This window comes from Salvia hispanica, chromosome 4, assembly GCF_023119035.1.
Source record: "Salvia hispanica cultivar TCC Black 2014 chromosome 4, UniMelb_Shisp_WGS_1.0, whole genome shotgun sequence".
Lineage (NCBI taxonomy): Eukaryota > Viridiplantae > Streptophyta > Magnoliopsida > Lamiales > Lamiaceae > Salvia > Salvia hispanica.
Window position 1 is genome coordinate 14,749,809 of NC_062968.1, and position 14,134 is coordinate 14,763,942.

General features: G+C 33.7%; 2 protein-coding genes across 2 annotated transcripts; one reads left to right on the forward strand and one right to left on the reverse strand.

Annotated features, from left to right (window-relative positions):
• Positions 1-3,037: 3,037 nt before the first annotated feature.
• On the reverse strand, positions 3,038-5,776 carry LOC125218913. The gene is made up of 5 exons (XM_048120716.1): positions 5,648-5,776; positions 5,488-5,559; positions 3,952-4,120; positions 3,383-3,472; positions 3,038-3,287 (listed from the first exon to the last, which is right to left on the reverse strand). Exons 1-5 carry the CDS (start codon positions 5,723-5,725, stop codon positions 3,181-3,183), a joined length of 516 nt encoding a protein of 171 aa, XP_047976673.1. The 5' UTR covers positions 5,726-5,776; the 3' UTR covers positions 3,038-3,180.
• A 5,281-nt stretch (positions 5,777-11,057) lies between these two features.
• LOC125218009 (transcription factor GTE2-like) lies at positions 11,058-12,621 on the forward strand. Its single transcript, XM_048119601.1, has 4 exons — positions 11,058-11,174; positions 11,760-12,048; positions 12,130-12,379; positions 12,485-12,621. The coding sequence occupies exons 1-4, from the start codon at positions 11,071-11,073 to the stop codon at positions 12,532-12,534; spliced, it is 693 nt and encodes a 230-aa protein (XP_047975558.1). The 5' UTR covers positions 11,058-11,070; the 3' UTR covers positions 12,535-12,621.
• Positions 12,622-14,134: the final 1,513 nt, after the last annotated feature.

Genomic DNA, 14,134 nt, shown 5'->3' on the forward strand with positions numbered 1-14,134 from the left:
AAGTAACACCCAACGGATTAACCTTGGCTTCGACTCCTTCTTAGCCAGTAAGTACTTTATTGCTGCGTGATCCGTGAAGACTATAACCCTTGACCCAAGAAGGTAGGGTCAGAATTTTTCAAAGGAATACACGATAGCCAACAGTTCCTTCTCCGTGGTGTCATAATTCTTCTGAGCTTGATTTAGCGTTTTGGAAGCATAGAAGATCACATAGATTTTTCCATCAATTTTTTGTCCTAGGACAGCTCCCACAGCGAAATCGCTTGCATCACACATTATCTCGAAAGGATGGTTCCAGTCTGGTGCCCTGATTATTGGTGCTGATACTAACCTGTCCTTAAGCAGCTGGAACGCCCTCTCACATCCTTCGTCAAAGACGAATTCAACATCATTTTGTAACAACCGAGTGAGTGGTTGCGCGATTTTTGCAAAATCCTTTATGAACCTCCTATAGAACCCTGCATGGCCTAGAAAACCTCTCACCTCTTTTTGATTCGTAGGGTATGGTAATTTTGATATCACATCCACCTTCGCCTTGTCTACCTGGATACCCCTCTCAGAAACCACGTGACCTAGGACAATGCCTTCAGTCACCATGAAGTGGCAATTCTCGAAGTTCAACACTAAATGCTTTTCTTGGCATCTCTGCAGCACCAGATCAAGGTTGGCTAAACAAGTGTCAAACGAGTTCCCGTAGACGGTGAAATCGTCCATGAATATCTCAATGCACACTTCCAACAGATCCGAAAAAATGCTCATCATACATCGTTGAAAATTCCCCGGTGCATTACACAATCCAAACGGCATTCTTCGGTATGCATACGTACCAAAAGGGCACGTGAATGTGGTCTTTTCTTGATCCTCTGGATTAACATAGATTTGAAAATAGCCGCTGTATCCGTCAAGGAAACAAAAATACTATTTGCCTGTCAATCTCTCCAGCATTTGATCAATGAACGGTAAAGGGAAATGATCCTTCTTCGTGGCTTCATTCAACTTCCTGTAGTCGATGCACATTCTCCACCCTGTCACTAATCTGGTGGGTACCAATTCATTCTTCTCATTTTTTACAACTTGTATCCCAGACTTCTTGGGCACCATATGGACAGGACTGACCCACTCACTGTCAGGAATGATAAATACGAGTACCTTTCGTGCCATTATAATTGATGCGGTTCTTTTCGGCTGTTGTTTTGTAAAAATGATATAAATACGTTATACGACTTTTTTCTATATTATTCTCTCTTTTACTTTACTTTCTCTCCACTTTAACTATTTATTACCATCTTCGCAAAAATAGCGAGCGAAAAGAAACGTAATCTTAATTAGTATAAAAAGTTTTAAGTTTACATAAACTATATTCCCTCTGTGTAAGCGACTCACATTCTTTTTTTTGGGAAGTTCCAAGACAAGTGAACAATTTCTTTTTTTTTTTTTGGTATTCTCTCTACTTTGTTAACTCTCTTACTTTATTCACTTTCCACTTTACTAACAGAACCCCAATTCCTTAAATCCCGAGCTGAAAAGTTTTTGCTCACTTATCTTGAGACGGAGGGAATACAAAATTTTTCGTTCTTGTTTGAGTTTAATACATTTCATCATATGTGTTTAAACGACGATTATTTTTTACTTATGTGACGTACAAACCATAAAACAATGAAGAAATTTTTTGTACCAATATGAAATAATAATAAAAGTTTTTGTACTGTACGAACATGAAACAATTATGGAATATTTTGTACTTCACATAGATAAAGAATTAATGATATCCAAATAAAAATAGCAGAATGTATTAAATTGAAACACAAGATCTGAAACAAAGTTGAAACTAGGGGTGGCGAAACGGGTTACCGCGGGTACCCGCACCCGATAAGTCGGGTACCCGTACCCGATTTTAGCCAAATTAGTTGTCCCAATACCCGCCCCGCGATATACCGGGATTACCTGATACCCGTGTCGGGTATCCCGCATCCGACATTGCGGGTACCCGTACCTGAAATCCTAATAAAAAAATTGAAAACCATAATAACCGTCAATGTTCTCTAATTTACTTTATTAATATCAATGGTAAATGTTGGATAGATTGAGAATAAAAGTGAGGGGACACTCTATAGCTAGTTCCGGTGAGTTTTCAATTGTATGTTCGTTGGAATATAAAAATATATTAAAAGAATTCTTAGATTATATAAAGTACTCCCACCGTTCCACCTTAATTTCACTTTCTTCACTCATTTTGGAAAAATAATAATATAAATACTCTTCTCTACATTATTATCCCTCTTACTTTTTTTTTCTCCGTTCTAACTATTTATTTTTTTATTTTTCAAAATGAGTGCATATATGGCTATTATTATTTAACTATTTACTTTTTTTTATCCATTTTAACTATTTGAAACACCTCTATTAATATGGAACGGATGAACTATTAAAAGATGAAATATGACTAATACTAATACTAATACTAACAGGTAATATCGGGACTAATGGATATACCCGCGCGGGTAGTGGGTATACCTGCTACCCGCAAAACTCTAAAACACTCTACCCGATCCCGCCCCGTTTCTCGTTATCGTCGGGTAACGGGTACCCAATACCCGACGGCGGGTCGAGATGGGAATTACCCATTGCCCGCTACCCAGTTAGTTGTTAGTAACATTTTGAAATGAAAAGATATAATGCAAGTGGAAAAATACATCTCAAGACATCAATATATAGTTACTTGCATCAGTATTTCTCAATTAGACAAGAATAAACAATTTTCATTATATTATTTTTTACTAGTAGGATTTTTTAATATATATAGAACAAAAGAGTATACAAATTAAGCATTTTAAGACATGTAAATAATGTGATCGCATGATCTCTAGTCGTCGCAACAAAATCTCTACTCTCAATGTGACTATTTGCATACTGCACAAATTAAAAAAATCATGGCTGTCTTTATATTACTGAAAAAATTTAAATTGCAATACATGATAATGTTTATCAAAAGCTAGGAAAGAAACAAACCACAGAGACTGAACTTATTCATTTTGTATTATCCAAAATTCTACTATTATTATCTTTTGAAGATATTGATTCATCCATTTTAATGAAGCTTTATTCTCTCTTATACTCATACACCTAAATGAATTAAATATAAGAAGAAACATCAAATGCAGTGAAATGATTTGTGGGCTGCTAATACGTCCATTCTTCAGGAAGAATAATTTCTGGCGAAAAAGAAATATAGTCTTCCTTTTGTTTCTCCAATTTTTCATCAATTTTCTTGGTTTTCTGACTTTGCTCTGCGTGGAGGAAAAATAAACCAATTTTTTCATTATTATTGTATAACAATAAAATAGAAAATAAAGCATAATACTACAATTGATGAATTGAATACCTGAATGGGGTTTAATTTCTTGACCAAGTTCGTGGACGTTAAGGTTAAGTGCTTGAATCACTCGAGAAGGCAACAGAACTGGAGAGAAAGCTGTTAAGAAGCCAATAAAATTAATTTAGTAATGATTTCATATCCATATATATGAATTATGATCATGGACAAATTTCATATACTACTATTAATTAAATATATAATCATAAAAATATGATCGTTTGACTTATTGAAAAATCTTTACTGAGAAAAATAATTATCTATATATTACATTTTAAAAATAAGCAAATACACGAGTATCATAAGAAATAAGAACATTAAAGAACCCAAAATTTTCTAAAGGTAAAATACCAGCATAAAAATGTAAAATACTACTCCCGCCGTCCCAAAAAAATATGCACTTTAGGTTCGGAACGAGTTTTAATTCAAAATTGGTAAAATAAAAGAAATATACAGAAAAAAAGTAATTAAAGTATTGTTAATGAATAACATGTCTCATCTCGTTAGATATAAAAGAGTTTCTAAATTTAGAAAGTGCATGTTCGGTAATACTATGATTTTATAATTGAGTAGCGTACCTGGCTTATTCGTGACTTTAGGGTCAGTGCGAGTGGATTGCCCACGCGGAATGAAAACTCCAGTGCCACAAGATTTTCTCTTTGGGCCCAAAAATATAGCCTGCATTTGGGGCCCACTTTTGGCACAATTAAAATGATTTTTTTGCCCCGATCTCAGTTGTCCTTGAATCTGTATTAAATAGATAGTAAACCCGTTAATATATATCAACCAAAGAATATGTTGATGAACTGAAATTTCATCAAACATGATCTGTTCTGTTGATCAGTTAAAATAATCATCATGAGATGTGGTATCTTCAGAGTTACTATTACTTATAAATCATAAACACAAACTAACATGGCAATTATATAGTACTAGGTTTTAACATAAACATAAAGCTCTGGCAAGTTCAACTTAACAATTCACATGAATATTTGAGACAGAAAAGAAATAAGGAGTATTAAAAAAATGAAGAAATGGGACACTTAAAATAGAATTAAATGATAAAATTAAGAACAAAGTAAAAATAAAGTAAACAGATATTATGCATGTATGTTTTCATATAGTTATTCCTAGAGTGGGCAATGACTTAAAAATCCACATTTCCGGCCATTGCACTAATTTAAACCCTACCATGAAATTTCTTAGGAATAGGCCGAGGTGAAAATTAATCAAATAATATTGCTAAATTATTGGTAAATATTCTAGTACTATTAATAAAGTAAACAAGTACTCCTTTTTGTATGTAAAAGAGTTAGAACATTAGAATAAACAAGTACTCCTTTTTGTATGTAAAAGAGTTATAACATTAGTACTATAAGACTTCTTATTTTTAAATCAAATTTCAAAGTGAAATCATTATTGCAGCCCCTCGCCATTAGAAATACCAAGTGAATCAAACAATTCGTATTCAATTTGACATTCAAAGTATAATTATATATTCAATTTGAATTGTATTCAAACTCAAATGCGGAAACAAAATAATATTTGACTAGATTTAGTTACAAACCTAATTAGATTCTTATTGTAACTTTTTCTAAAAAGATCCTTCATTTAATGTTATTACATTTTTTTATCATTTAATGTTATTACATGCCGAATAATAATCTTGCAAAATATAATTAATTAAATTCCGAAATTCGCATGACGTTCTCAAAATCTTCTAATCTGTATATTCTAAATTTATTGCACACGCTCCATATAAAATAACCAACACATTAATTAAAAGGGAGAGAGAGAAAAGGTAAAGGAAGAAACACAAAATCCAAACCACTAAAACCACATTTCCATTAACATTTTTTATATCACGGGAAAACAAAAAAATTAATAGTACTCTAATAATTGATTATTGTGATTGGAAAAAAATAATGGAACATGGATCTCAGGTTTATATATTAGTTTTATAATAAATTGTGAGTTGAGTTAGGAAAAATGCGTGACCTAATTACCATTTAATTATTTATAATAAAAAATAAAAATGGACAATGATGGGAACCGACAAAAACAGCAAAACTGGACAATTAACGGAGATAAGATTGGAATAAAGAATTACTTACCACCGGTGCAGGTTTCATCTCGAAAAAAGACTGAGATTTAATCCCGTACGCTCCAAATCCAGGAGATTGCTCCTGCAGCAAGAGCGACATGCATTAAGGAGTTGTACATTTATTCTGTAATGTACAAACAGTAAAGCACGGGGAACAACCCTCTCCCTACCTTAGCGTGTTTGTGATCGTGGGGAAGCAGCCAAGGATGTGCTCCATTTTCGAGTACATCGGAATGATTGTGCGCCATGCTGCACCAGATAACTGGGGAATCTAGAGAGAGAAAGTGAGGGTGAGTAATTTGTTGTTGAGCAAACTGAATTTTGAGGGAGAAGATGTACAGTTCAACTTCAAACCTACAATATAACTACTTATATATACTACTTGAAAATGAAGGGGTGAGGTGGTTCATGGTTGGGGTGATTATGTTATATTTAAAGCGTTAAATGTGTATTTGCCAATATTAGTTATCACTCATGCCCTTGGTTAATTGACTTAATTACTAGGGCGACCAGATTTATTATTTTCTAATTGCTTGTTTTTGTAATTTGGTTAATTATTGGAAGTAATATAACGTTCATATGAATTCATAAATAGTAACTAAAATATACTACTACTACTAAATTTTAAATTGTATCAAAATGAGTACGAAATTTATACTTTATTTATTCAAGTTCTAATTCAATTATTTTCTTAATTTGATCTCATGTGACAATCAATATTCTACATAAACATTTCCTAATTAACCATAGTATTAAAATCAAATCTTTTTATTTCTGCATTTTTGTGTTACAGTCTTTCTGATTATGTCTGCATCAACTGTTAACACTGTTAGTCATTAAAACTAATTTCTAGTAATTTACGCAACTTAAGTTTAAAAATATTCTTTTTCCATTGCATATTTGCTTGTTTCTACGGCTCTTCTTCTCTTAGAGATGAATCAATTACATTAGAAGTTGTTTGCCTAAGAAGGTTGACGAACTGACTGTGGTGGTATCCAGAGATTTTTGGTTTGGTTTTAAATATACTAGTAGTATACTTTAATTTTCTTATTGACTTTATTTTAAATATAGAAAGATGTGTAAATAGATTATAAAAATAGGATTATGGGGTATTTTAATGATTATGTATAATAAATTAATTAGAAAAAAATTTAAATCTCAAATGATATAAAGTGTAGTAGTACTATAAAGTTAATTTAGTGGAAATTTTCATTTGATTTGCTTTTGCAATTACAACTGTTATCATTGTAGAGTATGTTCCAGACAACGCTTTCTATTGTAATTATAGGGAAAAAAAGTATTGAAATAAACAGGGACCCAGACTAGACTTTCAAATAAGCTGGTGTTGAAATTATAAAAAAAACAATATTAATAATACTAAAAAATTCAATTCAAATATTACGTCCTTACAATTTTTATGAGGCTTTAGATGATACTCCCTCCGTCCCAAGGTATTAGACCAACTTTCCCTTTTGGGATGTCCCAACATATTAGACTCATTTCCTTTTTTAGCAAAAAGCATCTATCTTATTTTATTCTCCACCTACTTTTTTCTCTCTTCTCTCCTCTACTTTTTCCCTCTCTCATACTTTACTCTCTCCACTTTAACTATTTAAATATCAATTCCTTAAATCATGTGCCCAAAAGAAGTGAGTCTAATACTCCGGGACGGAGGGAGTAATTGTTTTCGACGTGTCGCCATTTCTTGAAACCGTCGTAGAATGGCCCCATTTTCAATTTTGTTAAAAATTTCCCTCTCAGTATGTACAACTAAGATATCATTTATCCAACCGTCTCCCATTCTATTTCGCAAATCAATCTTGATAAATTTCATCGAATAAAATACTCTCTCGACAGAAGCGGTCACAGCAGGAAGGATCAGAGTCAACTCAATCAAACGGTACACCATGGAAAAAGCCTTATCTCTTGTGGTAGCGACCAAAATCTTTGCAAGATTTTTCCAAATCTTCAATATTGGAGAACTCGACTTTATCAACTATATCACCGATATAAGTTTTAAGTTGATAGGGAGAGTCATACATTCAGTGCACGAGAAGTCATCCGGATAAAGTTCTGCAAGACGGACCAACTTGTCGATATTGAAGCTAGCAAAGGAGTTTCTTGGACTAAGGCAATTCATGCAAATAAGCAATTTTGTATTTGTTTTTGGGAAACGATTTTCCATCTCTTGAATAACTAAATCAAGAACCTAAGAATTATAATTAATATGAAATTAGAATACAATGAAATACTCCCTCCGTCCCAAGGTAGATGTCACACTTGGGGATTGACACGAGATTTTAGGAAGTGTTGTTTTGTGTGTTAAGTGGAAGAGAAAATAATATATTTATATTAATGTGAGAGAGAACTTTTTCCAAAAAAGGAAATGTGACATCTTTTGTGGGACAAACTAAAAAAGAAAGTGTGACATTTATTATGGGACGGAGGGAGTATTTAATAATAACTAAGAAATAAAATAGAAATCATACTTGAAAGTAAACCACCACCTTGTAATGGTGATAATTTGTAACATGTTCATCTCGCTTCATTCGCACACCAAACTTGACGATATCATCCATATTGATAACATCAATGGAATTAGTGACACAAAACTCTTCAACTTGTCTCAAATTGGTTCCATCCATTCTCCCGAAAGTCTTTCAAAGTCCTTTTTAGTTGTATCAGTCAAAGATATAGCTTGAACTATATTTTGATCCCGAAGTTGCAAAACTTTTGACAAATCATTTGTTGACTCAAACAACTCTATCATCAAGTGTAAAATAAATACAAAGTCATAGCTTCCAAGCCTCATACTCAATGTTTTTGATATACCTCTATTATCTGGATTAGTATCATCTTCATACACATGTTCAAGCACTTCACTTATCAATGACCACATACCTTTTAGACGAAGCAAAGTAGTTAAGTGTGATCCCCATCGAGTGTCACCCGACCGCCTTAAACTCATCTCTTAATTTAAACTTTTTCCACTTTTAATCTCTTTACTTTCTAGAGATTGATAATTTTCTCATCCTCAGCTTGTCGTAGTTTGTCTCTCCTTTTGCAAGATGTTCCACATGTGTTTACAATCATAGTGACAATGGTGAAAAAATCTCTTATAGTACCATGTTGTTTTGTAACTTTTACCACCACTAGTTGGAGATTATGAGCAAAACAATGGATGCACTTCGCAGATCCATTTTCATTCAGTATAAGGGTTTTCAGACCATTATACTCACCCCACATATTTGATGCACCGTCATAGCCTTGACCTCTTAACCGTGATAAATGTAAAACATGCTTAGAAAACACTGAGTCAATCCTTTCCATCAATGACATTGTTGTAGTATCAGTGACATGTACCAAGGCTACGAATCTTTCTACAATCTCTCCATTATTGTTCACGTATCTAATAACCAATGTCATTTGCTCTTTTATCGATGAATCTCGCGCTTCATCAACCAATAGAGAGAATTTGTAATTTTTAATATCTTCCAAAATAACTTTCGTAGTCTCAACGACACAACAATTTGTTAATTCCTTTTGAATCAAAGGACTAGTCATCTTATTATTACCTAGAGCATTCTCCAATGTAACTGCAGCTACCTCCTCTTTATGCTCACAATACCATTTAAGTATCACTAGAAAGTTTCCCTTGTTTATAGACTCAAATGATTCATTATTCCCACGAAATGGCAATCCATGTCTTAACAATAATCGAATCACATCTAATGTAGCAGTCAAGTGAATGCGGTAGTTGACTTCATCTTCCTTGTCATATTTCCTCAAATTGTAATCAACACTTTGTCTTTGATTTTTAAACCCTTCAAAAAGTATTCTAGCCTGATCATGTGTGCTATTTGTTGAACCCTAAACCTTCATGTTCTCTAAAAATAGCAAGCGCCTTTTTCCAAATTTTCAAGCCCGTACTCACGAATGCGTCATCTCCAAAACGATTGGCATTAATAGGCTTGAAAAGATAACACAAAAACAAAAATGCCGCTTCTTTTTCAACACTATATTCCAACCATACATGTCTTTCAAATCAATTAACTTGGAAGCTCATTTTCTCTTTACCATACGAAGTTTTCCTAAAGACGTGACCTTTCGGTTGGCAAGGTCCCTTAGAGACGTATTCTCTTCGAATGCGATCACTTATTTGAACATCATAGTTAGCAATAGGACTCTGTAGCCCCGAGTCACTAACTATGCTTTCCGGATTAACTTCAACACTTGCAACATTGATTCTTTCTTGATTCAAAATCGCACTCGGGTCACTAACTATTTTTTCCGGATTAGCTTCAACACTTGCAATATTAATTCCATCCTGATTCACAGTCGGATTTGGGGTTGCAATACTTGAACTAGAAGTTGAATCATTCCTTGATTTTTAAAATATCGATGCATAACTATAATCAAGAACAAACAAGATTTATTAGATAATATGTATTCCTATATTAAAAAATTTTAAATCACTGTAATGTGCAATCTATGTATAAGAAACAAGAAACTACATTAAGAAAATATTTATGTCAAATTCATGTCACAACTACATATTTTTATAATATCAAATTGTAATTATTCAAAAACTTTTATTATCTCAATTCTCAAAAGTTAATTAGGTTTTTCCTATTCAAGAAACAAATAATTTCAAATCTCATGCCATTAATTCAAAATAAAAAGTTAAATCAAAATTAAAGAATCAAACCTTTAATTTTTCCGCAAGTACATGTTGTATAGTGTATTATGTATAGACTATAGTCCAACTCTAGCGGCTGTAATCTGTGCGATATGATTTTAGTAGGAGACGAAGAAGAGACGTTAATTTTGTATTCTAAATTTGGGCTTCAATGTTCTAGTAGGGCCATTTTTAGTTTTTCTATTATTATCATATATTAATGTGACATCCCTAACCTGAGACATGCATCATTTTGCATATTGATATTTTTTTAATTATCATCCTAAACTGTCACACCCCAACCCTTATGACATATGCACTACTATAAATAAATTCAAATTTTCAAAAGCACACATATTATATCATTTCAAAAATAAACATTCATCAAGTACATATTTCAAAACATTCTAATCCGTAGTGGGACCCTCTCACCACTCTATATACTATACATTTATCTACATGCAAAAATGATATCTACCGGAATTTAGTGCTGGATTCGCTGACAGGAGTGATGATGACATCTTATTAGCTGCTGCTTTTCAATGAATCCAACGAATTTGATTTGAAGATTTTGCAGCTGCAGATTCAACAATTAAAGATGAGACAAATTCAATACCACCGCCAGATTATGGAATTGGATGAACTGATTTCAAAGATTGATTCATCAAAATTTGCTTTTGTTATAAAATTTGAACTTTTTGCAAGCTTGATTATTAATTCGTTTATGGAATTGAAAGTTTTAGGTTTAGATTATCAATTGTGTTGGAGTGAGGAATCAAGCTTAATCATAATGCACTCTAGGTGTTTGGTGATATTTCCTAATTGGGAATTAGTTGCTAAGAGTTAGATTCTCAATTTTAATGTCAACTACGCACCTATAATGTCAACTACATATAGGTGATCGGAGAAGGTGAAATGCTGATCGGAGATGGTGAACTTTGGGAGTATTTCACAAAAACAGGAACCCGAAAGCTCACTCTGCATGTCTGTTTAAATTTGGGAGTAAATCGTTTGATAGGGTGAGATGCACTTCAATTTTTGTTCTCATTTCACCGCATCTCTCATACTCTGTTTCTACTTTTCTGGCTAATTCTATTTTCTTTTCATGTTTTGATTGTTTGAGCTAACACTGTGTGGTTATTTGGGGAAAGTAGATCAGGTTTAGGTGAATTTCTTTGTTCTCTTTTCCATTTTTATTTATTTGAAACAAGCATTTTTGTTGTGGTTGTACCATGTTTTAATTCGAATTCATCTATTTTCTTTTCATGTTTTACTGATTTCTGTAAAATAGAGGCATTTTGATACGTCTCTGTTTTTTTTTTTGCCTTGTAGTGCTTGCTGTGATGACTGTAGACTAAGTAGTTGTTTTTCCTTGATCATGATTTGATGAGTTGCTATTAACTTGTGTTTTTGCTATCAACATTTTTATGAGATTTTTGCTTCTGTTGCAACCATATTACCATATTTTTGCAGTAGATGATTCAATTGTATTAGATGTGAACTCATTTGAGAGATTGATTTTCCAATATTTGCTTTTGTTATAGGATTTGAACTTTTTGCAAGCTTAATTGTTGATTTGTTTATAGAATTGGAAGTATTATCAGGAATTGGATGTCAACAAAACTTGGATTTGGGTTGCAGAATTTACCCCAAGAGAAGATGCCTCAACTTGTACAGATAATCAGGAAGAGGGATGAGCATTTGGCACAGGATGTCAATGAAATTGAGCTTGATATTGAGGCTCTTGATACGGAAACGCTGTGGGAACTTGATCGGTTTGTGACCAATTCGAAGAAGATGGTGAGCAAGACAAAGCGGCAAGCGTTGATGATGAACAACAATCCAGCTGCTGGAGTTTCTATTCCCTCCAGTCCTGTTACTGATGCTGATGTGGTAAGTTAAATTTGCATCAAGATTTTTGTCTTTTTTGTGGTGTTTTCACTGTTTATTCATGTTGTTGGTAATGTTGTGTAGGGCGCATTGAGCGACAAGAATGATGATTGTGGCAAGATGATGAAACAAAATGATGAAGAAGATGTAGATATTGATGACGATATGCCAGCAACGAGTTTCCCTGTTGTTGTGGAGATTGAGTTTGTGAAAGAAGGTGTTGTTGGGCAGGAGAATGATGGTGTTGTTGGACAGGAGAATGATGGTAGAGGCAATGGCAGCAGTAGCTCAAGCAGTTCTGGCAGCTCAAGCAGCGATTCGTCATCCTCGAGTGGTATTGATACTGATTCTTCTTGCGTTTCTACATTGTGTTGGGGGTGAAAGTATGGAAAACGGAAACAGAAACAGATGTTCATTCGTTTGAGCTTGTTTTTTACAGATTCTGATTCAGGGAGTTCCTCTGGTAGTGAGTCCGACGCAGATGATTGACCAATTTGATGATTGAACTTTTATTTGATGATTGAATTGGATGTCTGGCAGTTTTATTGCTTTTTCTTGCCTGTTAACTGTGATATCTCAACTTTGTTTTAGTTCATTTGATATTTTGGCTATTGATATGTGAATTATAAGTGTTATTTTTTAGTTGTTGACATTCGATATTCTCGGTATTGATATGTCAATTGTAAGTGTTATTTTTTAGTTGTTGACATTTTAATACGAGTTGTTGACATTCGATATTTTCGGTATTGATATGTCAATTATAAGTGTTATTTGTTAGTTGTTGACATTTGATATTCTCGATATTGAAGAAATGTTAAATGTACAATTTTTTTATTGTTGTTGGATGATTTATCAAGTATGAAAGGAACGGAAAATACGTAAAGAATTCTGCTTTTGAGGCAAATGTTACGTGTCTCTCTCTTTTATTTCTCCAAATTAAAGCATGAAATATTTTGCACTCTGATTGTTTGGTAATATTTCTCATTTGAAAATTAGTTGCTAAGATTTAGTTATCTCCCCTTTTTAATATCAACTATGCATGTCAACTACCTATATAATCTATGTCAACTACATATACAATTAATGTTAACTACACACATATAATGTCAACTACATTTACAATTCATGTCAACTATGTGTACAATCCATGTCAACTATATATACAATTCATATCAACTACACACATATAATGTCAACTACATATACAATTCGTGTCAACTATACACATATAATGTCAACTATAAGTTGTTAACATTTGATGCAGGCTATTGACATTTGATGTGCAAGCTATTGACGATAATACCCCTAGTTGACATAAACTACACGCTGTTGACATCGCACGAAAATTATGAATGAGTGGCTGCATCAAATGTCAACAACTTATAGTTGACATTATATGTGTATAGTTGACATGATTATGCCAACTAGGGGTATTATCGTCATTTCATTTCTAAAATGGCGGAATATCGAATGTCAACAACTCGTATTAAAATGTCAACAACTAAAAAATAACACTTATAATTCACATATCAATACCGAGAATATCGAATGTCAATAACTCTTCCTCCTCTCCAACGGCTTCACCGTCCCCCCTTAGCTCGATCCCCTCAAATTTGCCATGGAAATCCTCACCGACCTCCAACCACTGGAACAGCCGGAGCAGTAGCCGGAAAAATCAATCGAATCCATCTCTCCTCCTCCAATTGAACACAAAATCAGATCTGGAAGCTCGAGAATCCACGAAATCACACTCCTATCCTTCCGATTCTGGAAATTGATTTACAGAACGAAGCAATTGCTCGTCAGCAACACATTGCAAGCCATAGGAGTCGGAATCGTGCTCGGCACGATCTACATCAACATCGGATTAGACAAATCGGGGATCGAGAAGCGATTAGGTCTCTTCGTGTACACACTCACCTTCCTCCTCTCCTCCACCACCGAAACCCTCCCGATCTTCATCAACGAGCGACCAATCCTCCTCCGAGAAGCCTCCAGCGGCGTCTACCGCCTCTCTTCCTACCAATCCGTCTTTCAGATTTTCCTCTTCATTCGTCATTTAGATCAGCGAGATTTTGAATGTTTACGT